Source organism: Loxodonta africana, chromosome 6 (assembly GCF_030014295.1).
Source record: "Loxodonta africana isolate mLoxAfr1 chromosome 6, mLoxAfr1.hap2, whole genome shotgun sequence".
Classification (NCBI taxonomy): Eukaryota; Metazoa; Chordata; class Mammalia; order Proboscidea; family Elephantidae; genus Loxodonta; species Loxodonta africana.
The window spans coordinates 95,449,481-95,474,827 of record NC_087347.1 but is presented as its reverse complement, the minus strand read 5'-3'; the positions used below and the strand labels follow the sequence as shown (position 1 = coordinate 95,474,827).

General features: G+C 37.8%; 1 protein-coding gene across 3 annotated transcripts in view; it reads right to left on the bottom strand.

Moving 5' to 3' along the window:
- Positions 1 to 25,347, bottom strand: part of STAM2 (signal transducing adaptor molecule 2) — a 52,423-nt gene that overhangs the window by 22,305 nt on the left and 4,771 nt on the right. For 2 of the 3 annotated variants that reach the window (XM_010586322.3, XM_064287136.1), the window contains exons 2-7: positions 12,185 to 12,269; positions 10,858 to 10,933; positions 10,648 to 10,746; positions 8,933 to 9,079; positions 2,941 to 3,010; positions 2,161 to 2,347 (exon numbers count right to left, since the gene is read on the bottom strand). In XM_010586322.3, coding sequence (XP_010584624.1) covers positions 2,161 to 2,347; positions 2,941 to 3,010; positions 8,933 to 9,079; positions 10,648 to 10,746; positions 10,858 to 10,933; positions 12,185 to 12,269 — 664 coding nt within the window. Of the gene's footprint in view, positions 1 to 2,160; positions 2,348 to 2,940; positions 3,011 to 8,932; positions 9,080 to 10,647; positions 10,747 to 10,857; positions 10,934 to 12,184; positions 12,270 to 16,582; positions 16,714 to 25,347 lie in introns of those variants that run through there. The other variant, XM_064287135.1, reaches the window with a different exon arrangement.

Here is a 25,347-nt window from a genome sequence, read left to right as displayed (position 1 = left end):
AATTAAGTCTCAACTAGAAACAGTTTTATATGAGTCTGTAATTTAAGCAATTTGGGCTTTAATTAGACATCAGTGGAAAAAACATGGTGCACCATGGTAACATATAACCTTTTACTTGCTGCAGGCCAGCAGACTTTTGTAGGTATATAATGCAATTGAGCCACATAAATGCCAAATGATGTCAAGAGATACTGCACATACGAAAACTTCACGGCAGTTAGAATAAAGTCAGAGAACTGCGCTAGCACACAGCACAGGGTGGGGCAGACCTGTTGAAGGACCCGACTCATTAATCACTACCGTATTTACCTTGTGAGCAGCAATCTATTCCCGAAAATATTTCTTATTACCTAGAAGTAATGCTCTAAATTTGAAACTCAGAGCAAAAAGTATTCATTTGGTAGTTTTGTTTCTATTTCTTTCATAAATGTCTTTAATCTTATAGTTGTAGGAGGATATCAGAAATGCACAGGCTTTTTTATTTTGGTAGATATTCAAAGTAAGACTACACTCAGAAGCCTGACATTTCAGACCCTCAGTGTTCAGGTAGCACGTACTCCACTCCAGATTATTAAAAAATAATGAAAATAATTAAAAGAAAAATAATTATAGTTTTCTAAACGAACACAGTGCTATCTTGATTACACAATTCTTACTTTCTTTTTCCTATTCTCAGTATCCTAAAAAAAAAAAAAAAATTTTTTTTTTTTTATCCTGTCTTGTCCAAAATCAATCAAGGTTCACCCCAAATGAACCTTCTGGATGAGCTTTCTTTCCCACATGCTTGTACTGGGTGTAAATCTGCTTTCCTCTAGAACCTGACAGTACTTTTTTTATGGCATTCACCACATTCTACCTTCCTTACAATGTTAGGTATAGTAATTTTAACTTCTCTACTACACCCTAGGTTTTATAAAGACAGAACTGCATCCTAACTCATCTTTTTTCATTATAAACAGAGCTTATTACATAATATTTGCTAAAAAAAAAAAAAATTACTACAGCAAAGTAATCCATTTTGTGTATCTAGCCATTTAAAAATATGCTAGACTAGTAAGTATGTCCCTACTAGCTGTTTATAATGGATATTGAATATATCTGCAGCCTCTGTTCATAGCTACAAGCTGTTAGGTATCACTTGCTAAATTTCATCAAGTTCTTATAAAAGCAAAAGTAGGTAAAAGAATTAGGTCCAATATAAATAAATCTATTCTCTATCAGAGCTTTCAGTGATAGAGAAACTCTGAGGGAGAGTACAGTACATTAATAGATGGGAAGGACTACAGCATTACTCCCAATAGTCAAAAGGTGGAAACAACCCAAGTGACCATAAACAGATGAGTAAGCAAAGTGTGGTATATCCATACAATGTAATAGTATTCAGCCATAAAGAGAAACGGAATTCTGATACATGCTGTGACATGGATAAACCCTGAAAACATTATGCTGAGTGAAGTAAGTCAGATACAAAAGGAAAAACATTATATGAACCTACATACATGAAATATCTAGATTAGGCAAATGCATAAAGACAAAAGTTTATTAGTGGGAGAAGGGAATGGGAGTTGTTACTGAAGGCATACAGAGTTTCAGTTTGGGGTAATGTTAAACTTTTGGAAATAGAGGATGGTGATGGCAGCACAATACGGTGAATGTAATTAACGTGAATGAAATGTACACTTAAAAAGGGTTAAAACGGCAAACTTTTTGTTTTATGTATTTTACCTTTACCACAATAAACTTTTTAATTAAGAAAGAAAAGAAATGGGGAGGAACCAAGCACAGCTTTTGGTTGCTTTAATCAAAGCTTATATAGCTATATGCTGAAAGCTTTTCTGCCAGTAATTTTCGTATGAACAACTCCCAAGGCAAATGCATTCTGATGACTGGGCATGTGCTTCCCAACTGTGGTCGTCGGCAACATTAAACACATCTTTCATTCAAGATATTAAAGGGTATTTCTTTACCAAATTTAACAAAAAGAAGAAGAAGAAACTTACATTACCTAGTCTAATCCTTATTTTAGAAAAAAAATTATTACAGTATGAAAAGACTCTATTATGACTTGACTACAACAAAGTCAAAGAACTGAATATTCACACCTCTAGACTTACACTCAGTAACTTTAAAACAGTCCAGAAATAAATATTTAAAACATACCTGTCATCCAAAACAATAATAATTTCACCATGTTTAAAGGTGAGTTCATTGTCCTCAACGGCTTCAAAATCGTATAAAGCTCTCACTTTCCTTGCACTATTATTATTTAACTGAATTTCTGCAGGTGGATACAAGGATTTTGTTTCTGTGTGCTGCTGCTTCTGCTCTTGCAACGATAATTCAATAGCTAGTTTGAAAAATTAAAGTGAAAAAAAGATAACCAGAATTTTGATTTTAAGAAAGTTTAAAAAAGAAACATTAGATAACAAATTTAATGAAGTATATTTTACTTGTCCAACTAAAATCTTAAAAAGTGAACATTTTAACTTTTCTTGCGGGAGAGGGGAACGGAGGCAGAGAACCGCGGCATTTTTTAAAATAAAGTTTTTGCTCATTCCTTACTATCACAAGCCTGTCACATACAACACCTATTATTTTTATAGGAAACAGATTGTGACATTATAATATGGGTAGCTTCCCATATAAGACCAGCAAGCCATGAACATATTTCTGTGCTTGACTCATAACTTCGGCATTAAAGAAATGGCGAAATGTAATCTCTCCAAAGGTAGAACTTTAATTACATATTATTGTTAAGGACAATGAATTCAATCCATTTTATACCATATCATTTCTTTTTCTTACTTTTCAGACCCTATTAGTTTTTATGTTCAGGCAGAACTAAAGTATAACCTAGTTTTATTGTAATTTTTATTTCAATAAAATGTCCTGGCGAGAATACTTTAAGCAACACTGAATTACACATGCTTGATCGTTTACCTTTAGCTATGTCTTCATCTTCTCTGTCTTTGTTGGTAGATGTACCATTCTTGGCAGCAGCTGAGACAGTCTGTAAAAGTATCAGTAAAATGAACACAACCACTACTCTGAGAAAAAATACAAGCTCTATTAATTACTTGCACGTCAATTAAAAAAAATATAACTAAAGAGTTTCATTTAAAAGTGAAGTTCTTTATATTTTAAAGTAGCTGTTTTCAAATACTAAAATAAAACATCAGAATTTTCAAGAAAGCATTATAACCTCACAAAGGGCATGAAATGGCTTACATTTTCCTTAAACCTAAGTGTCTCATACAGAACTTGGCATACACAAAGTACTCAAATACTTACACAATGAATAAATATGCATCTTTCTTGATTGTACTTCCTGACTAATTGTCCAAGGTCTCTTACTTAATGAGAGAAGGCTATCTTCCTACAGGTGTACAGCTACAGAACTGCCATCAAAAAGTCAATGATAATCACTGGAGAGAAGCAGAGGCAATGAAGAGGAGGGAGGACAGAGACAACAGGTGCAGTTCTATGAACATCTTTTAGGCCCTTTTACTATTCATGGTGGTTGGTGACTCTTAGGTCACAGTAGAGGATGAAGGAAGGTCACGCTGAAATTTAATGGCATCTATTCTGTTAATACTACGACAGAGTCGTTCAGAACTCTGAGCCATCAACGAGTTCTTTAATCCAGATTTTTAGAACAATATGCAAAAAGGACCAAACAGGAAAATGTCTGCTCTTTACAACTTGTGTCCCAAAACTCTACACTGAACTCTTGTTGCTGTTGTTGGGTACTGTCAAGTCAATTTTCAACTCACAGCACTCCCATGTGACAGAGCAGAACTGCCCCATAGGGATTTCAAGGTTGTAATCTTTACAAGAGCAAATCACCAGGTCTTTCTCCCACGGATCTGCTGGGTGGGTTCAAACCCCCAACCTTTAGGTTAGCAGCCAACCATCGTACCAACAGGGCTTCTCTGTTGAACCCTTAGGGCGGTAAACTGTAAAGATCCTATTTGTCCCTTTAGGCTGTAGCCTAAAATAAAACACAGTACTCCTCTTAGCCACTTTTCTGTAGCTCACATCCTAACACTAGATTTCAAAGTCTTATCAATCTAGAGGGCAGGAGCCAAACCCAAGATATGGTGTGTTTCTCCCACAGACCTAGATTAACAGCCCACTTTGTAACTCAATATCCCTGCTTCTACTTTTGTCCTACTGCAGTGCAATGAACTGCTTTTATATGGCCCTTCTAGCTGTGGTCTTGTAACTCCCACAGAATGACTGGGTGGGACTATGTAAATAAGTATGTAAAACTCTTGCTGGGATTAGCTCAAGTATACAAATAAGGTACCTGTGGCCCACCAAGGGGATTGATCCGTTTTGTCATCTGGCCAGGCTTAAAAAGAACCAATCCCAGAGGCTGGGGAGGGGGACCTCACTACCATCAAGGAGAGCTGGGTGCGGGGTGCACCCTTTGGACCCAGGGTCTCTGCATTGAGAACCTCCTAAACCCAGGAGACAGAGAGCTGTAACACTGGAGGCAAGTGAGACAGCAAGAAGCAGCAGCGAGCATGGCAGGGTCCAGTGGCAGAGAAATGGCGGCAGCAGAACCAGCAGACCAGCATGAAACAGTGCAGTGGGCTTCTGGGTCCATGGAGCTAGGCAGCTACACTTGGCATCCAACATACAGAGCAACGGCCAAGAGTGAGGCCTGCCTGCATGCCTGCTGGAATGGTGGAGAAGGAACTGAGAGGTTCAAAGCTGTCCTAATTGACAAACCGTATCCTGTCTCCTGAGTTGTTCCTGTTACTTCCAGGTTGATCCGGATCCCAAATCGCAACCCGTTGCTTCCCTAATAAACCCCAGGATCGTTGAGAATGGTCTGTGAGTTCTATGTGGCCATTGCAATGAATTATCGAACCCAGCAGAGTTATAGAGAGTGCCCTGGACGACCTGGTGTCGGAATTGGTGAAAAGGTTGGACAGTGGGAATATGTCTGACCTCATGTCGTAGAAATCAGCCTTGGTACGATGCTGACAGTAATTCTCCTCTCTCCCCCTGAAGTTAGACAAGGTCTGACGTGCCACTCTTTTACACCTAGTAAAATTATCCCCTACGGCCCAAATAAATTTGGAGTCTTACAGTTCCATTCATCTTTTACGTGAACCATTCACTCCAGACATATTCACTCTTCAATAAACAAGCCTTGAGCTTTCTCAATTCCACGTATTTTCTCATGTCATTCCTCCTCTCTGCCTTCTGAAAATACATTAAAGTCCTAAAATTCTATTTTTTATGTGGTCTTCCTTCAGTATGCCAGTCTATAGTTACCCCTCTCTCCTTGATACTAAAAGAGAGAGCATCTATTTTGTACCCCTCACCTCATATTTATTACTTATACTTTAAACAGGTAATTTTTTCACATGTATATGGATACCCTTTGAATTACTATAAATTTCTTGAATATAGGGACTATCTTACGTATCAGTGCCTTTTACAAGACTTAGAGCAGTATTTAAAAACACTAGGCATGACTGCCCCCACGTCAGCCAGTTTGTCATACTGTGGGGCCTTGTGTGCTACTGTGACACTGGAAGCTATGCCACCGGTTTTCAGATATCAGCAGGGTCACCCATGGAGGACAGGTTTCAGCTGAGCTTCCAGACTAAGACAGACTAGGAAGAAGAACCCAGCAGTCTACTTCTGAAAAGCATTAGCCAGTGAACCTTATGAATAGCAGCGGAACACTGTCTGATGTAGTGCTGGAAGATGAGCCCCCCAGGTTGGAAGGCACTCAAAGGATGACTGGGGAAGAGCTGCCTCCTCAAAGTACAGTTGACCTTAATGACGTGGATGGAGTAAAGCTTTCGGGACCTTCATCTGCTGATGTGGCACGACTCAAAATGAGAAGAAACAGCTGCAAACATCCATTAATAATCGGAACCTGGAATGTAAGAAGTATGAATCTAGGAAAAATGGAAACTGTCAAAAATGAAATGGAACACATAAACATCGATATCCTAGGCATTAGTGAGCTGAAATGGACTGGTATTGGCCATTTTGAATCAGACAATCATATTTATACTCTACTACGCTGGGAATGACAACTCGAAGAAGAATGGTGTTGCATTCATCATCAAAAAGAACGTTTCAAGATCTATTCTGAAGTACAACGCTGTCCGTGATAGGATAATATCCATACGCCTACAAGGAAGACCAGTTAATACAACTATTATTCAAATTCATGCACCAACCGCTAGGGCCAAAGATGAAGAAACAGAAGATTCTTATCAGCTGCTGCAGTCTGAAATTGATCGAACATACAATCAAGATACATTGATTATTACTGGCAATTGGAATGCGAAAGTTGGAAACAAAAAAGAAGGACCAGTAGTTGGAAAATACGGCCTTGTTGACAGAAACAATGCCGGAGATCGAATGACAGAATTTTGCAAGACCAAAGACTTCTTCATTGCAAATACCTTCTTTCACCAACGTAAACAGCAACTATACACATGGACCTCGCCACATGGAACACACAGAAATCAAATTGACTACATCTGTGGAAAGAGACGATGGAAAAGCTCAATATCATCAGTCAGAACAAGGCCAGGGGCCGACTGTGGAACAGACCATCAATTGCTCATATGCAAGTTCAAGCTGAAACTGAAGAAAATCAGAGCAAGTCCATGAAAGCCAAAACATGACCTTGAGTATATCCCACCTGAATTTAGAGACCATCTCAAGAATAGATTTGATGCATGGAACACTAATGACCGAAGACCAGACGAGTTGTGGAATGACATCAAGGACGTCATCCATGAAGAAAGCAAGAGGTCATTGAAAAGACAGAAAAGAAAGAAAAGACCAAGGTGGATGTCAGAGGAGACTCCAAAACTTGCTCTTGAGCGTTGAGCAGCTAAAGCAAAAGGAAGAATTAACGAAGTAAAAGAACTAAACAGAAGATTTCAAAGGGCCTCTCGAGAAGACAAAGTATTATAATGACATGTGCAAAGAGCTGGAGATGGAAAACCAAAAGGGAAGAACACACTCGGCGTTTCTCAGGCTGGAAGAACTGAAGAAAAATTTAAAGCCTCGAGTTGCAATAGTGAAGGATTCTATGGGGAAAATATTAAACGACACAGGAAGTATCAAAAGAAGATGGAAGGAATACACAGACTCATTATACCAAAAAGAATTAGTTGATATTCAACCATTTCAAGAGGTGGCATATGATCAGGAACCGATGGTACTGAAGGAAGAAGTCCAAGCTGCCCTGAAGGGACTGGCGAAAAACAAGGCTCCAGGAATTGATGGAATATCAATTGAGATGTTTCAACAAACAGATGCAGTGCTGGAGGTGCTCAGTCATCTATGCCAAGAAATATGGAAGACACCTTCCTGGCCAACTGACTAGAGGAGATCCATATTTATGCCTATCCCAAGAAAGGTGATCCAACCAAATGTGGAAATTATAGAACAATATCATTAATATCACACACAAGCAAAATTTTGCTGAAGATCATTCAAAAATGGCTGCAGCAGTATATTGACGACAGGGAACTGCCAGAAATTCAGGCTGGTTTCAGAAGAGGATGTGGAACCAGGGATATCATTGCTGATGTCAGATGGATCCTGGCTGAAAGCAGAGAATACCAGAAGGATGTTTCTCTGTGTTTTGTTGACTATGCAAAGGCATTCGACTGTGTGGATCATAAAAAACTATGGGTAACGCTGCGAAGCATGAGAATTCCAGAACACTTAATTGTGCTCATGAGGAACCTTTACATAGATCAAGAGGCAGTTGTTGGGACAGAACAAGGGGATACTGATTGGTTTAAAGTCAGGAAAGGTGTGTGTTAGGGCTGTATTCTTTCACCATACCTATTTAATCTGTATGCTGAACAAATAATATGAGAAGCTGGACTATATGAAGAAGAATGGGGCATCAGGATTGGAGAAAAACTCATTAACAGCCTGCGTTATGCAGATGACACAACCTTGACTGCTGAAAGTGAAGAGGACTTGAAGCACTTACTAATGAAGATCAAAGCCCATAGCCTTCAGTATGGATTACACCTCAACATAAAGAAAACAAAAGTCCTCACAACCGGACCAATTAGCAGTATCATGATAAACAGAGAAAAGATAGAAGTTGTCAAGGATTTCATTTTACTTGGATCCACAATCAACAGCCATGGAAGCAGCAGTCAAGAAATCAAAAGACACATCGCATTGGGCAAATCTGCTGCAAAGGACCTCTTCAAAGTGTTGAAGAGCAAAGACGTCACCCTGAAGACTAAGGTGCCCCGACCCAAGCCATGGTATTTTCAATCACATCATATGCACATGAAAGCTGGACAATGAATAAGGAAGACCGAAGAAGAATTGACACCTTTGAATTGTGGTGTTGCGAAGAATACTGAATATACCACGGACTGCCAAAAGGACAAACAAATCTGTCTTGGAAGAAGTGCGGCCAGAATGCTCCTTAGAGGCAAGGATGGCGAGATTGCGTATTACATACTTTGGACATGTTGTCAGGAGGGATGAGTCCCTGAGAAGGACATCATGCTTGGCAGAGCACAGGGTCAGCAGAAAAGTGGAAGAACCTCAACAACGTGGACTGACACAGTGGCTGCAACACTGAGCTCAAGCATAACAACGATTGTAAGGATGGCGCAGGACCGGGCAGTGTTTCGTTCTGTTGTGCATAGGGTCACTATGAGTCAGAACCAACTCGACGGCACCTAACAACAAGAGGCATGGCTGACATACTTCTCAACGTTATTCTAATATTTAGAAGATGTTCATTCAACAATTAGAATGTCTATTAAATGTAAAGCACTATATTACATAGGCACTTGGAGAGTGGAGGTGGGAAATATGATTAAGACATACCTTGCCTAGCTTTTACATAACATACAAATGCTAAGAACCTCATAGGGTCAACCATGAATCAGAATAAATTTACCTGAGAACCTGCTGGAGGAAAAGTAATTCCTTCTTCTTTCATAGATTTAATAGTTGCGGATATTAGACTAAACTGAGGATCCTTCTGAAATTCCTCTGACCACTCCACCATTAAAGATTTCAGTTTTTCACATACTTTAGGATGAGCCTTTTAAAGTAAAAACAAAGAAAGAAAAAAAATCAGTGGTTAAAATAATCATTTAGATGATTTAGCTACCAAAAAGAATTACCATCAAAATTCTAATTACATGAAAATCAACAAAAATCTAGAGTTAATTCCCAGCCTGGAATGATTGACAGATGCCTGTTTAAATGGAAAGATACAACTGCTTCTTACAAAATTACCCGCTTTAAGCATCAATTTCTAAGTCTTACTAGAATGACAACAAACATTTTATATTCAGAGGTCATTTCTTCTGTTTTCTTAATATTCTCTGTATTAGATTAAGTTTTCACACTAACTAAACTAAAATTCTGGACTTTTGCTACTAATGGTAAGAAAATTGCACTTTAAAATTTCTGTCTCAAAGAAAACAAAAAAAAATAAGATGATAAATGAAGCCCTCGCCACCGGGCTCTAAAATAAAAGCACCTGTGCTCACCATGGGAGTCAGTACAGAGGTGGCTGGAGTCACAGAAACCTGAGTCTGAATCTTGGCAATGCCACTTACTATGGCATGACCTTGGAAAATTTATTTAACTGCTAAGACTTTATCTTAGTTTCTTCATCTATAAAATAGGAATACCAGCAGTTCCCAGGTTACAAACAAGATCTGTTCCTGTGCTTTTAAATCAAATTTGTAGGTAAATCGGAACATGTGCATACAGTTCTTATTTAGCCTTACTTTAGAGCAAGAAAAGGCTCAATGTCTTTTCAATAATTTAAAAGTTACACATGCAGCAAATGAAGGTGATTGTGATAAAAAAAATTGTTGCACATAGGGGTTGGTTCAATTATTTCAAAGTGAGGACAAATATATATAATGTTAAAGAGCAAGTACAGTTTCAGACAGTAGTAACCGGGGGATTGCCTGTAACAAGAGAACCTAACTCTGAGGGTTTTTAAGAGCATTAAGCAAAACAGTACACGTAAAATACTTTAAAGCTGTGTCTGCTTACTATACTTCAATTAAGTTTAGCTATTATCAATAGTATTATGTTTGGAGGAGGAAAACAGTTCATGCTGTTACAAATGAAAAATCAAACTTCAGAAACCAAAACCAAACCAAACCCAGTGCCGTCGAGTCGATTCCGACTCAGTGACCCTGTAGGACAGAGTAGGACTGCCCCATGGAGTTCCCAGGGAGCGAGCGCCTGGCAGATTCGAACTGCCGACCCTTTGGTTAGCGCCCATGGCACTTAACCACTGTGCCACCAGGGTTTCCTCAAACTTCAGAACAAGAATTTTATTTCACTTCAAACTTATCTAAAAATGATTTCATTCACAGAACTTTATTATTAACGCTATTATAGTTAAAATGATATACACCAAAAACCAAAACCAAACCCACTGCCATAGAGTCAATTTTGACTCATAGCAACCCTACAGCACAGAGTAGAACTGCCCCAGAGGGTTTCCAAGGAATGTCTGGTGGATTCAAACTGCCAACCTTTTGGTCAGCAGCCTGAGCTCGTAACCACTATGTCACCGGGGTTTCCAAAATGATATACAGTATATATTATTTTTTAGTAACTTATTCTCTTTTTAAAATTTACCTTATTTTTTATCACTGTACGTACTTCTGTTGCAAAATCTCGGGAACATACTTCTAAATGAAATATCTTTCCACAGTTTGCCACACAGGCCCCAAGAAGCTATTAATTAAAATAAAAAATTAATATACAAATATTGAAATACTATTTAACTTGCTGAACTAAACAAACATTTAAAAAACTGAACTAAATAATAACATGACCTTCACTTACAGTTAATGCCTGAAGAGCAACATGAGGAACTTTATGACTGACTCTTTTCATGATGGCTTTTAGGCAATCTTTTGCTCTAAGGAGGAGGGGGGAAAGGAGAACGCTAAGTATTTATTCAGAATTTCAGCACAAACATTGAAAACATAAGGTATTCCACTACTAAATAACTTTAAATTTAAAAATAAAATCTTGGAAATATCACTTTGTTAAAGAAATAAATCTATAAAATGATTGTACATTATATCATGCTCACAGACTGACAGGAAATAATTTTTAAAAGCTTGTTGCAAAGGTTACATCTTCCAAAATCAAGAGACAAATCATTACATAAAAGGTCTACCAACACAAGACAATTATCTAATATAAACTATCTTTTCATTTCTTCAAGACAGACTTGGCTTCAGAGATCAAATTTTCATCTTGAGGAAAAACACTAACAAGATACATAGTCTTGAAAGGTTTCAGTATGAACAGACATGAATGTGCTTTGGACAGCGGCAATGTGTTAAAACAAAGGCTTTCATCACTCTTCTAAATGTCTAAAGTATCATCAGTTCAACATAAATGCTGCACCCCCCCAAAAAAACACCTTTTTATATTTACTTTTTTCATTATTTTTATCTATTCATTATTTAAAGGCTTTTTTGTTACAACCCACTGCCACCGAGTTGATTTCAACTCATAGTGACCCTACAGGGCAGAGGAGGACCATGCCATAGGGTTTCCAAGAAGCGGCTGGTGGATTTGACCTGCTGACCTTCCGGTTAGCAGCCAAACTCCTAACCACTGTGCCACCAAGGCTCCTTGTTGCTGTATTACTTACTGTTATATTAATTTACTCCATTATTAGAAAGCTCCCATACCTGTCTAGGAAACTCTGGTAGCGTAGTAATTAAAAGCTACAGCTGCTAACCAAAAGGTCGGCAGCTCAAATCCACCAAGCTCCTTGGAAACCATATGGGGCAGTTCTATTCTGTCCTATAGGCTCGCTATTAGTCAGAATCGACTCCACAAGAATGAGTTTTTTTTTTTTCCTTAATACTTGTCTAAGTCACAGACGAATCCCATAAATAACTAGTCTATTCATCATTAACATGTATCCCTATTGTGTCAAGCTTTAATTATATATGTTAATATACCTCAGGCTTTCAGCTGAACTCTTTTCCATTTGTTCTTTCAAGATAACACTTATCTCATAATCAGGCCTCCAGGTTCTCTTTACTTTTACCCCCAAAAGTATACAGTAAAGTCCCATTTTCCTTTCAAGGCTATATCAGGAAAAGATACACAAGTTATTAAGCTCCTAAACATTCACTGGACATCTTACCCATTAGGAGTACTTCCAACTTTGTCACATATGTCCATAATAAGACCCCAATCTTCCGTAGTGTTGTACTCATTCGTGGCCTTTTCTGTAAGATAAATTAAAAAAAAGTAAGATATATTAACGCACAAAAATTAGGACACATCTCACATAACACTAAAATACCAATAAAGGCACAACAATAAGAAGCCCTATCTTTCCTCTTGCCAAATATAAAAGAACCACAAAAAAAGGTCAAAAGATAGAATACTTCTACTTATTTCAACTTTAAATTGTTTATTTAAATGTTCCGAGGTATGCCAATGAAATGCTTTCTAAATCGTTACATAAACTATATAAAAAATGATCAATAACCCTATCATATTCTAGCTTGGAAGAAAGCCTTAAAAATGTATCATCATGTAAGGATAAAGATTAAAACGTTCACCCAAGCATTGTTTTTAATAGCAAAAACAAAAATTCTCCAGTAACAATCTAAGAAGCCATCAACAGGGAAATAGGTAAATAAAAAATAGTAAATTCACACAATGGAATGTGAAAAGTAAGTTATACAGAACTAAATGTACAAAAATAGATAAATCTCAAAATACAATGATTTGTTTTGGCTCATAATGCTGAGTCTAAAAAGCTAATAGCACAAAGCATAAAGACAACATTCACACTCTTAAATCTGCTTTACTGAGAGATAATTCATTCCCCATAACCATATAATTCACCCATTTGAAGTATACAACTGAATAGTTTTAGTATATTCAGAGATTGTGCAACTATCACCACTACCTAATTTTAAAACATTTTCCTCATCCCAAAAAGAAAACCTGTACCCATTAGCAGTCATTTTCCGTTTTTCCCCCATGTTCCCAACCCTAGGCAACCACTAATCTTCCTGTCCTTATAGATTTGCCTACTGTGGATTTTTCATATAAATGGAACCATATAATACGTGGTCTTTTATGGCTGACTTTTTTCATTCGGCATGTTTTCAAGGTTCATCCATCTTGTAGCATGTATCAAGACACTTTTTTGCTGGATAACGTTCCACTGTATGTATTTTTTGGGTATGTAGAGATATGGAAACCCTGGCAGCGTAGTGGTTAAGCGCTACAGCTGCTGAACCAAAAGAAAAGCAGTTCAAATCCACCAGCTGCTCCTTGGAAACCATATGGGGCAGTTCTACTCCGTCCTATAGAGTCGCTATGAGTCGGAATCGACTCGACGGCAGTGAGTTTGAGGTTTTTTTTTTTGAGTATAGATAGACCACATTTTATTTATTCATCCATCAGCTGATGAACATTTATGCTGTTTCCACTTTTTGGTTAATATGAATAATGCAATGATGCTATGAACATTCACGTGGCCTATAATTTCATTTCTCTAGGGTATATACCTAGGAGTAGAATTGCTGGGTCATGTGGCAACTCTACTTTTTGTGAACCTGGCACAGTTTTCCAAAGCAGCTGCACCATTTTACATTCTTCCCAGCAGTGTATGAGGGTTTCACATGAGGTTTTAAAACATTCAAAAATACACTATGTTTTTAGAAATACATAGGTAGTAAACATAGTAGCATGAGAATGACAAGCACCAAACAGAAGGTGGGGGAATCCAAAAGAGACGCACAGGGGCTTAATTTTATTTATAAAGTTTTGTTTATTAAGTTGTACAATGGGTACCCAGAAGTCCCTTATTTTATCTTTTTGGGGTCCAAAATATTTCATGCTCAAAATAGAAATAAAAATTTAAAAAGCATAGTAATAATTCTACCTATGTATGCCTAAGAACACTGAGTATTTTTTTAACATTTTAAACTTATGTGAAACCCTCATACATTGCTTGTGGGAATGTAAAATGTTACAGCTGCTTTGGAAAACTGTTTGCCAGTTTCTCAAAAAATTAAACATAGGATATGATGATTAAATTATGCAGAATTTTCACTCTAATGATTTTTACAGAACTTCAATATCAAAAAATATCATACTATGAAGAATAAGACAGTACACAATACACAGTACAACTTGTACAAGGTAAGGTCCTGGAAGCTCCATAGATAGATCCAAACTCCCTGAGGGACCGAATTGCTAGGCTGACGGCTGTGGGGACCATGGTCTCAGGGAACATCTAGCTCAACTGGTATAACATAGTTTATGAAGAAAATGTTCTACATTTTACTGTGGTGAGTAGCGTCTGGGGTCTTAAAAGCCTGTAAGTGGACATCTAGGATACTCCACCAGTCTCACCCCTTCAGGAGCAAGGAAGAATGAAAAAAACTAAAAATACAAGGAAAAAATTAGTCCAAAGGACTAAAAGGCCACATCCACCACAGTCTCCACCACAGACTGATTCCACTACAACTAGATGGTGCCTGGCTACCACCACTGGCTGCTCTGACAGGGATCACAACAGAGTGTTCCAGACAGAGCTGAACAAAAATGTAGAACAAAATTCTAACTCAAAAAGAAAGACCAGACTTGCTGTCCTGAGAGAAACCCTAAGAGTATGGCTCCCGGGCAACTTATCAGCTCAGTAATGAAGTCACTCCTGAGGTTCACCCTTCAACCAAAGATTGGACAGGCCCATAAAACGAAATGAGACTAAAGGGGCACACAAGCCCTGGGGCATGGACTGGAAGGCAGGAGGGGACAGGAGAGCTGGTAATACGGAACCAGGGTTGAGAAGGGAGAGTGCTGACATGTCATGGCGTTGTTAACCAACATCATAAAACCATACGTGTACTAACTGTTTTATGAGAAACTAGTTTATTCTGTAACACTTCATCTAAAGTACTAAAAAAAAAAAATACTAATTTTTTTCTGCTTGTGTAGAGGGATGGGAATATAAAAACTACCACGTTAGTAACATCTTCTTGCTCTATCCCTCTAGTTTTATAAATACGTTCTGTATTTTCAAAGACAGCAAAACTTGGGTACCACATATAAAAAACACAGGTGATATCACAGTGATGAACAAGAAGGGTGGCAAAACTCCAGAAGAGTTTCCTTTTTTTAAGACAAGGAAAAGCAAAAGAAATCAAATAATGATAAAAAAAATAAACAGCAAATAACTATACATTGCGAGTAGGAAAGAGAAATACACAGAATCCAGTTAACTTCAGTTAAATACTGAAACTCACTTTAAAAAATCATGCAAATTGCCTAACGCTATTTATAGATGGAAAGCAATTATTCTGACGTATGGGATGAAATTACAAACCAGATGTTTTAGAAAAGTAACATATCTTTAAAAATATATATATATCTTTACCCACTCTAAATTCTAGAACCAGGCACTAAACTACACAGGTAGAAAGAAACATCTACTCAAACCAAGCTTCTTCTCTTGTACAAAGACTAATTCGTCTACACGGAAAGTCAGACCAGGTTGTATTTTTTAGAGGTTTAAAATGTTTAATTACTTCTTAAAATTACAAATCTAATACATTTCAGTACATTAAGGAGACAAGTAAAGGGAAAAATGAAACTCCTAATTTTACCAATTTCTTTTAAAATTATGATACTTCTCTTTCCAGACTTTTTCCTGTACATGTATATGGAAAAACATTAATATATTTAAAAAACTAAATAAAATAGGATGGTAGGTATGAAGTTATGCCTAGGTATGTGAAGGCACCCAAAAAAGGGCAACCCCTTTCCTGCCTGAGTGCTGAACAAGTTGAGAAACAAACAAAGAATACGATATCACTGTTGTTACTGATGGAGCCCTGGTGGCGCAGTGGTTAAGAGCTTGGCTGCTAACCAAGAGGTCAACAATTGGAATCTACCAGCCACTCCTTGGAAACCCTGTAGGGCAGTTCTACTACGTCCTATAGGGTCCTCTGAGTCAGAATTGACTAGACAGCAACAAGTTTGGGTTTTTTTTGCGGGGGGGGGGGGAAGGTTGTTGCTAATAGAAGCTTTAGGTATACTGGCCAAATGGGCTTGCTAATAGTGAACCCCAGGACTGCACATGCCTCAGCCACCAATCACTAGTGGCATTAGACAGGGACAGGCCTCTCCCTGCTGGGGTAGACCCTTGTACAACTCATGCCATGGAGAAGCAGAAGAGACTTCACTCAACGGCTGTGGAAAGGATAGCTAACTAGCTTCTAATTGGAAGGACAGAACTGAGCTAAGCAGGACTCATCACTCTTAAATTTATCGATCAGGTAAGTCATTATACCAGGGATGGGGGGGAAAAAGGGTCAGAGGCAGACCCAGAGTGACACTAATGGAACTTCCTTCTCAGGAAAGAAACATCAGTGGTAGAGAAAAACATTCCCCACTAATGCTGTGATCACACTGAATGTATCGTTTCCTAACCTGCATTTCCTCTTACCATAAACATACCCTGTGTTCATAAATATATATATAGCAGTATTTTAATAAGTACATAATATTTCCTTACATAGAGAGTGGCCACAAAGTCCATATACAGGCTACTGAGAAGCTACTGGCTAATTTCTGGTATTAAATCCAACTACAAGTTATCAGTCTCTCTCCTTTGTTATGCTCATCGGTATCATTTATATTGATGCCCTATACAGGATAAACATAAAAAAAAATTTAAAAAGTTTAGAATCTCATGCATACGGCCTTTCTGTATTTCATAACATAAATATTTTACCTTGTTTGTTGTCTGTCTCTGCCACCACCTCTCCCTCCCTACAAATGAATGTAAGCTCCATCGTTGTAGGAATTTTTGTTTTGTTCACCATTTTTATTCCTAGCGCAAAGAACAGTGCCTGGGGCACATAGTCAGTGTGGAGAAAACACTGAAGTTGTCAAGGATTTCATTCTACTTGGATCCACAATCAACTCCCATGGAAGCAGCAGTCAAGAAATCAAATGACACATTGCACTGGACAAATCTGCTGCAAAAAAAAAAATCTCTTTAAAGTGTTAAAAAAAAAAAGATGTCACTTTAAGTACTAAGGTGTGCCTGACCCAAGCAAGGGTGTTTTCAATCACCTCATATGCATGTGAAAGCTGGACAATGAATAAGGACGACTGCAGAAGAATTGATTCCTTTGAATAAAGGTGTTGGTGAAGACACCATGGACTGCTATAACCCACAAAGAAGAAATCTGTCTCGGAAGAAGTACAGCCAGAATGCTCCTTAGATACAAGATCCTGAGACTCTGTCTCACATACGTTGGACATGTTATCAGGAGGGACCAGTCCCTGGAGAAGTCCTCATGCTCGGTAAAGCAGAAGGTGAGCAAAAAAGAGTAAGGCCCTCAACGAGATGGGCTGACACAGTGGCTGCAACAAAGGGCTCGAGCATAACAATGATTTTGAGGATGGCACAGGAGTGGGCAGTGTTTTTCTGTTGTAAACAGGGTCACTGTGAGTCAGAACTGACTTGACAGCACCTAACACCAATAAATATTTGGTGAATGAATGAATAAATGATGCTTGTTGCTGCTGCAGATCCTATTACCCCATGATTATGATGTGGGAACAACAGCAGAGCTTCTGAGTATATAAACTAAATGAGTTTTATTTAATTATGATGCCCAATGTGGCCCTAGTGAAGCCTGTGCAAAGCAGACCAGCAAGAGCTTCACAGCTGAGCAGACTGTTACGGCTAGAATTGTGTTCCCCCAAAATATGTGCTGTAAATCCTAACGCCTATATCTGTGGTTATAATGCCATTAGGAAATAGATTTTCTTTGTTATGCTAAGGAGGCAGGATTAGTGTAGCCAAAAAAAAAAAAAAACCAAACCAAACCCAGTGTCGTCAAGTCGATTCCGACTCATAGCGACCCTATAAGACAGAGTAGGACTGCCCCAGAGTTTCCAAGGAGCGCCTGGCAGATTCGAACTGCCGATCCCTTGGTTAGCAGCCATAGCACTTAACTACTACGCCACCAGGGTTTCCTGGATTAGTGTAACGGGTGTCTTAAATCAACCTCTTTTGAGATATAAAAGGGCAGATTAAGCATGAAAGCACAAATGGAGAGGAAAACACATGCCACATGATCGCCAGGAACCTGGGAATAGAACTGAAAAAAGACAAGGACCTTCCCCCAGAGGAGACAGAGAAAAAGAGGGAGGGAGAGCATCTTCTAGAGTTGGTACCCTGAATTTGGTCTTCTAGCCTCCTAAACTATGAGAAAATAAATGTTTGTTAAAGCCACTCATTTGTGGTATTTCTGTTACAGCAACACTAAATAACTAAGACACAAACATACCCATCTGTGTGAGTGCAAATACATGTACACACACACACACAGAGTTGGCTCCATTTTTTGGACCATCTCATGACTTGCCTTTTCCCCCCAAAATGCAACATTTAATTATTATTTTTTCAACTCTGGCCATATGATATAAAATTAAAAGTGAAGCCAACCTGTATTCCCCAAAAACATTTCAACAATTTCAAAAAATATCTAAAGAGAATATTGTTTACTTGATTTAATTTTCAGACTAAATGGAAAATTCTGATTTTAATACTCTATTCAGCATATTTTACTCTATAAATATAGGACGGACAATTATTCTTTTAAATATTATAAAATCTGAAGACTTTATAATAGCCTGCCAGAAAGGATCTCATTTTTCAAGAGAACTAAATAACACAGTTAAATTATGTACTTAGGAGTATTTTAAACTCTTGGAAAATTTTAAATATTATAATTAAGAAACTAGTCTTTTATGGCATGTCACTTTGCCCAGCGTTGAGGCCACATCTCACATTATCCTGTGTCAAATGCATAGAGGGGGAGACAGTTAAAAGAGCCCTCCTGGAGCCTAAACGCTAAATTTCCAGGGCTTGGTGGGTGTAAGTCATAACATTTCATCACCAGGTTTGGAGCAGTATGTACAGAGAGACTCAAATACACAATGAAATATTTCAAAAGGATTCTAACAATATCGTAAAGAATCATTCCATCAATACTTATAATGAACAAACAGGCTCTCCCTCTACACAATCTATTATGTACAAAATACAGATTTAAAAAGAATTCAAGTCTACCTATGAAACTTTAATAACTCGTGCTCTCTCGGAAATAAACAAAAATTATAAAAAATGAGAATGGCCCAAAAAGGATTTTAAAGCTCCTCCTCCTATGTTTGGGAGGAAGAAAAAAAAAAAACACTTCATGACTGGTCTTCTGCTTCAAACTATGACAGGGTATCTGGTACCACACTTCCTATTCTACCAAAAGCAACTATTAAATGGAACAAAAAATACGAGACAAATATTTTCAGGAATTGAAAACGTAAGGACCCCAAAACAGGCCACACCTTAGAAGTAAATGCCCTCTAAAATTTAGTTCAAAACCAAAATAGGCCTGCTCCCACAGAGAATAAAACGAAGCCTGACAAAACCTAAAAAAACTCTCTGATAATAGAACTACCTGGTAGAACAGACCTCAACACCCTTTAAAGGGCGACAACATAATCTAGCCTCCTACAAAGAATAATTTGCTATGTGCAACGTAAATAAAAAATTGCTGGATATAGAAAGCATGGAAAGTGATCTCCAAATAAGATAAATGCAGTCAATAAAAAAAAGATGTTAGCAAGACCCAGATGTTGAAATTAGCAAAAAAGGACATTAACGCAGTAATACATATTTTCAAGAACATAATGGAAAAGTTGGTTATAATAAATGAGCAGATGAGGGGCACTCAGCAGAGAAATGGAAACTATAAAAAAATGGAATTTCTAGAGCTAAATGTACAATACCTCAACTAAAAAATTCACTGGATGGACTTAAAAGCATATTGAAGACTCCAGAAATATGGTTAGTGAATGTGAAGACAGGCCAATAGAAATAATCCAATTTGAAGAAGAAAAATTGAAATAAATAAATAATCTCAGTGTTCATTTTCTACTGGTGTGTAATAAATTACCACAAAATTAGTGGTTTAACACCATTAGCTCACAGTTCTGCAGTTCAAAATCCAGGCATGCACAACTGGGTTCTATGCTTATGGTATTAAAACCCACCTACTGCCGTCGAGTCGATTCCGACTCATAGTGACCCTATAGGACAGAGTAGAGCTGCCCCATAGAGTTTCCAAGGTGCGCCTGGCAGATCTGAACTGCTGACCTCTTGGTTAGCAGCCGTAGCATGTAACCACTATGCCCTCATGTTATTACAAGGTTAAAATTAAGGTATCAGCTCTGTAGACTCTTATGTGGACACTAAGAATCCACTTCCAACGCACCCAGGTTGATACCAGAACTTAGTTCCTTAGGGTTGAAGTTCCAGTGTCCTTGCTGGTTGCTAGCCAGGGATCACTCTCTGCTGGTAGAGGCTACGAACATTCCTTGTCACGTGGCTCCCTCCATCTTCAAGCCAGCAATGGCAATTCGAATCCTTCTTAGGCCTTAAATCTCTCTGACTTTTCCTTCTGCCACTAGCCAGAGAAAGCACACTGCTTTTAAGGGCTCATGTGATTACACTGGGCACAATCAGTTATTCTAAAATAAGGTCCACTGTGCCACATAACATAACTGTGTTTGGAGAGCTGGTGTTACTTAACTAAATCAGGGTAACTAAGTTCATGCATATCAAAACTATGCAAAGTGAAGACTGCCTGTACATTAGGGTTTAAATCTTTTTTCAAAATGGGAATAATCTAGAACAATAGATACAATATATTCTCTGGCCACAATCTGTTTTTATTAAAACACATGTAATACCTGATCTCATGGAAATTAACAATCAGAACATATACATAATTTAGATTATTACAGGAACCTATATAAAAATATATAACTGAAATACTATATATTAATAACTTTGGATAGGACCAAAACAACACTTACATCTTAGAGGAAAAATTCCTTTTTAAGGAAAGAATCAGACAGAATGCCATGATTAACTTCATTTAGTAAATTATCTAATAATACAATGTATTTAAGACCTTGTCTGCTCTAAAAAACTAATTACAGATTGCGAAGTACAGGACAGTAATTGCCACTCTTTTTTTTTATTTCACATGTCACCACCATTTTTTGGAAAGGTAGAGGGAGTTGGAAATTCAGCATATAGGGCAGATAAGTCAAAAGGCAGGAAAAACACATCAAAATCACCTTTAAAAAAATTTAAACCATCTACTGAAAACACAAACTGTTTAGGCCAGCCTTTATTCTTGCAAGTTCACTTTCTCATCGGCTGATACTTCCAAGATGCCCTTTGTAATCCTGCTAGGTGAGAACCATGCTTCCTGCCAACTCCACAAAACAACCATACTTATTTCCACATCAAGATACAGGGCAAAAGCATACACGTCTATTATAACAGGCACATTTGGGAGCATCATGTGCAAGACACAAGACATTACTGATGGCTGGGGAAAAGGAAAAATAAGTCTCCAAAGCAGTTTGCTGAAAAGTCACAGATGGAGCATCAAAGCAGTTAGGCTGGTGAGGTGATCACACGCATGCACTGCATGTACCTGGAGTACTTCTAGGCCTCAGAGATGGTATGCGTATCGCCAATTAAACACTGAAGGCCAGTCTTCTCTACATCCAGCTCTGAAACTTACTACAGCCAGTGACTTTGGGTAGTTCACCTGAGCCCTGACTCAGATCTGAATTCATGTTCTCATTTGTAAGATGGAAATTAAAATGGCTGCCATGCCTAAAAGAGAAGTTGTGAGAATTAAATGAAAAGAAATAAATTTTACAGAAGACTTAAATAGGTACTTCACAAAAAAAGGACATCCAGTTGGAGAACAAGTACACTGAAAAGTTCCCAACATCAATAGTCATCAGATAAATGCATATTAAAACCATAATGAGCTCCCACTAGAAGGGCTAAAATTTTTACTACCCTACCATGTACTAACAAATTTGATGCCAAATTTGAAGTAATGAGCTAAAAATAAGTGGACCACTTCAGAACAGCAATAATTTTCAGGCACAATGTACCAGTCCCTAATAGCTATCAAACTGACCTTCTGTCTGAAAGTCAGAGTGTAATGCTGGTTCAGATAAACAAAGATACATAAAGAGATCAATATAAACAGAAACAGTCCGGATGTACAGAAATACACTATATGAAAAGCTGTTACAAAACAGGGGGAAGGACAGACAATAAATGGTGGCTAGACAATCAATTACTATCTACCGTCAATTAATTATTCAATTAAATCCCCCCTCAGACCCTACACAAAGATCAAATCCAGGAGGATTAAAGACCTAAATGTGAAAATTAAAACTTTCAGAAGGAAATATGGTAAAAAGCCTTAGAGCCTCCAAGTAGAAATAGCTTTCTTAAACAAAATAAAATCAAAGAGGAAAAATAAACATCATTAAATTAAAATTTAAATTCTTTACCACCACAAAATAATCCAGAAACAAAAAGAAGCAACAACCTGGAATATATATATCTGCAATCCACACAATCAGTGAAAGATTAGCATAGAATGTATATAGACCAAGACTAGCTGATATTGAGTCGATTCCGACTCATAGCAACCCTACAAAACAGAGCAGAAGTGCCCCAGAGGGTTTCCAAAAAGCACCTGGTGGATTCAAACTGCCAACCTTTTGGTTAGCAGCCATAGCTCTTATCCGCTAAACCAACAAGGTTGCCAGAATGTATATGCAACTCTTAAAATCAATACGAAAAAGAAAATAAACAGAATAATAAGCAGATGTAACAATTTACAGAAAAGAAAAACAGAATGACCAAGAAACATATAAAAACATACTCAGCTTTACTAGCAATTCAGGAAATGGAAATGATGAAATGAAATGGTATACATTAAAAAGTCTGACAATACATACTGGTGTTGGGGGAGTGCAGAGAAACAGGAACTATCATACTGGAAGTAAAACCTCAAACACTTGGAAAGGCAATTTTGCACTACCTAGTATTTTGCAATTTTGCATGATCTACACTTCTACAGAGGGATTCCCCTTCAACATATAATCCCTAGGGAATCCTTGATCAGGTGCACAAAGTAACACAGATAAGAACTTTCAATGCAGCGTTGATTATAACAGCAAAAAACTGAAAACATCACGTTCAACAGGAGGATAGAAAAATAAAATGTGGTATATTCACACGGTAGAATACCACATAGAAGTTGAAATTAATAAGCAAAAGCTACAATTATCAACGTAACTTGCAAAAAAAAATTCTGAATGACAAAATTGCAAAATGGCACAAGAAAATGACACTTTTTTTATTAAGTTTAGAAACTTGCAAAGCAATACATATATTTTTATGTGCAGTATAAAATACAAACAAAGTCATTGTGATCAAGTCAATTCCAGCTCATAGTGACCTACAGGGCAGAGAAGAACTGCCCCATAGGGTTTCTAAGGAGCAACTGATGGATTTTAACTGCCAACTTTTTGGTCAGCAGCTGAGCTCTTAACCCCTGTGCCACAAGGGCTCCATATGAGCAGTATACATAATACAAAACAGAATTTATATCTACTTGGAGACTGGTTAAGTCTATGAAGGGAGAAGGTAGAATAGGATCAGGTAGCTGCTTAAAATTAACAGAGAACTTTGCATCTTGAACGTTTTCTTAAAAAGAGAAGAATTTAGTATGGTAAAATACTAGGACTTGACAACTGACTGATAAGGAGTTTGTTATTTCCTGTATTTTATGCTCAAAATATTTCAGAACACTTAATTGTGGTCGTGCTGAACCTGCACATAGACAAAGAAGCAGTTGTTCAAACAGAACAAGGGGATACTGCATGGTTTAAAGTCAGGAAAGGTATGCCTCAGGGTAATATTCTTTCATCACACTTATTCGAACTGTATGCTGAGCAAATAATCTCAGAAACTGGACTATACGAAGAAACACACAGCGTCAGGAACAGAGGAAGACCCGTTAACAACCTTCGATATGCAGATGATACAACCTTGCTTGCTGAAAGTGAAGATCAAAGACTACAGTCTTCAGTATGGTTTATACCTTATCATAAAGAAAACAAAAGCCCTCACAACTGACCAATAACCAACATCATGATAGAAAGAGAAATTACTGACATTGTCCAAGCATTTCATTTTACTTGGATCCACAATCAACACCCATGGAAGCAGCAGTCAAGAAATCAAATGATGTATTGCACCAGGCAAATCTGCTGCAAAAGACCTCTTTAAAGTGCTAAAAGCAAAGATGTCACCTTGAGGATTAAGGTGTGCCTGATCAAGCCATGGTACCACCGCTCCTCACTTACTGACACGGTTAGGTTCCAAAGACCAGGTTGTTACATAAAAATTGGCACTATGCAAAAAATGGAGGATGACCACATCAGCTCACAAAAGGGTAGATGACTACAACATTATATAAGTGATAAATTACATCATTACATAAGTGCCAAAGTATATTATTATAAAACTGCCAAATTACACCATTACATAACTGCCAAATTACATCATTACATAACTCCTAAGTTACATCGCTACATAACTATCAAACCACTGAGAACCACGGCCTAGCGTTTCCCCTGCCTCACACCTCAGTGTTCGTTACCGCCAGATGTACGTTGTCAATGTGCAAAATACTAGAATAGTTTTTTACTACCGTCATAAATGCGAAATGTCAAATCATGAGATAGCTGCTAAGTTTGAGGAGTAGGTATATTTTCAATCATCTTGTATGCATGCAAAATCTGGACAATAAAGAAAGAAGAACGAAGAACAGATGCATTTGAGTTATGGTGTTGGCAAAGCATACTGAATATGCCATGGACTGCCAGAACAAGGAACAAATCTGTCTTGAAAGAAGCATAGCCAGAAGGCTCCTTAGAAACAAGGATGGCGAGACTTCGTCTCATGTACTATGGATATGTTATCAGGAGGGACCAGTCCCTGAAGAATCACATCATGCTGATAAAGTAGAGGGTCAGTGAAAAAGACCAAGACCCTCAAGGAGATGAACTAACACAGCGGCTGCAATCATGGGCTAAACATAGCAAAGGCTGGGAGGATGGCGCAGGACCAGGTAGTGTTTCGTTCTGTTGTACGCAGGGTTGCTCTGAGTTGGAACTTAACAACAAGAACAGATAGGAAACTTAGGGGGCAGTGAGTTTATGTTAATGGAGGACTAACAATTTGGAAAAGGAGGGTGAGAATGGTTGCACAACTCGAAGAATGTCACTGAATTGTACACGAAGAAATTGTTAAACTGGTGTATGTTCTGCTGTGTATATTCTTAACAAGAACAAAAATAAAAAAAAAGG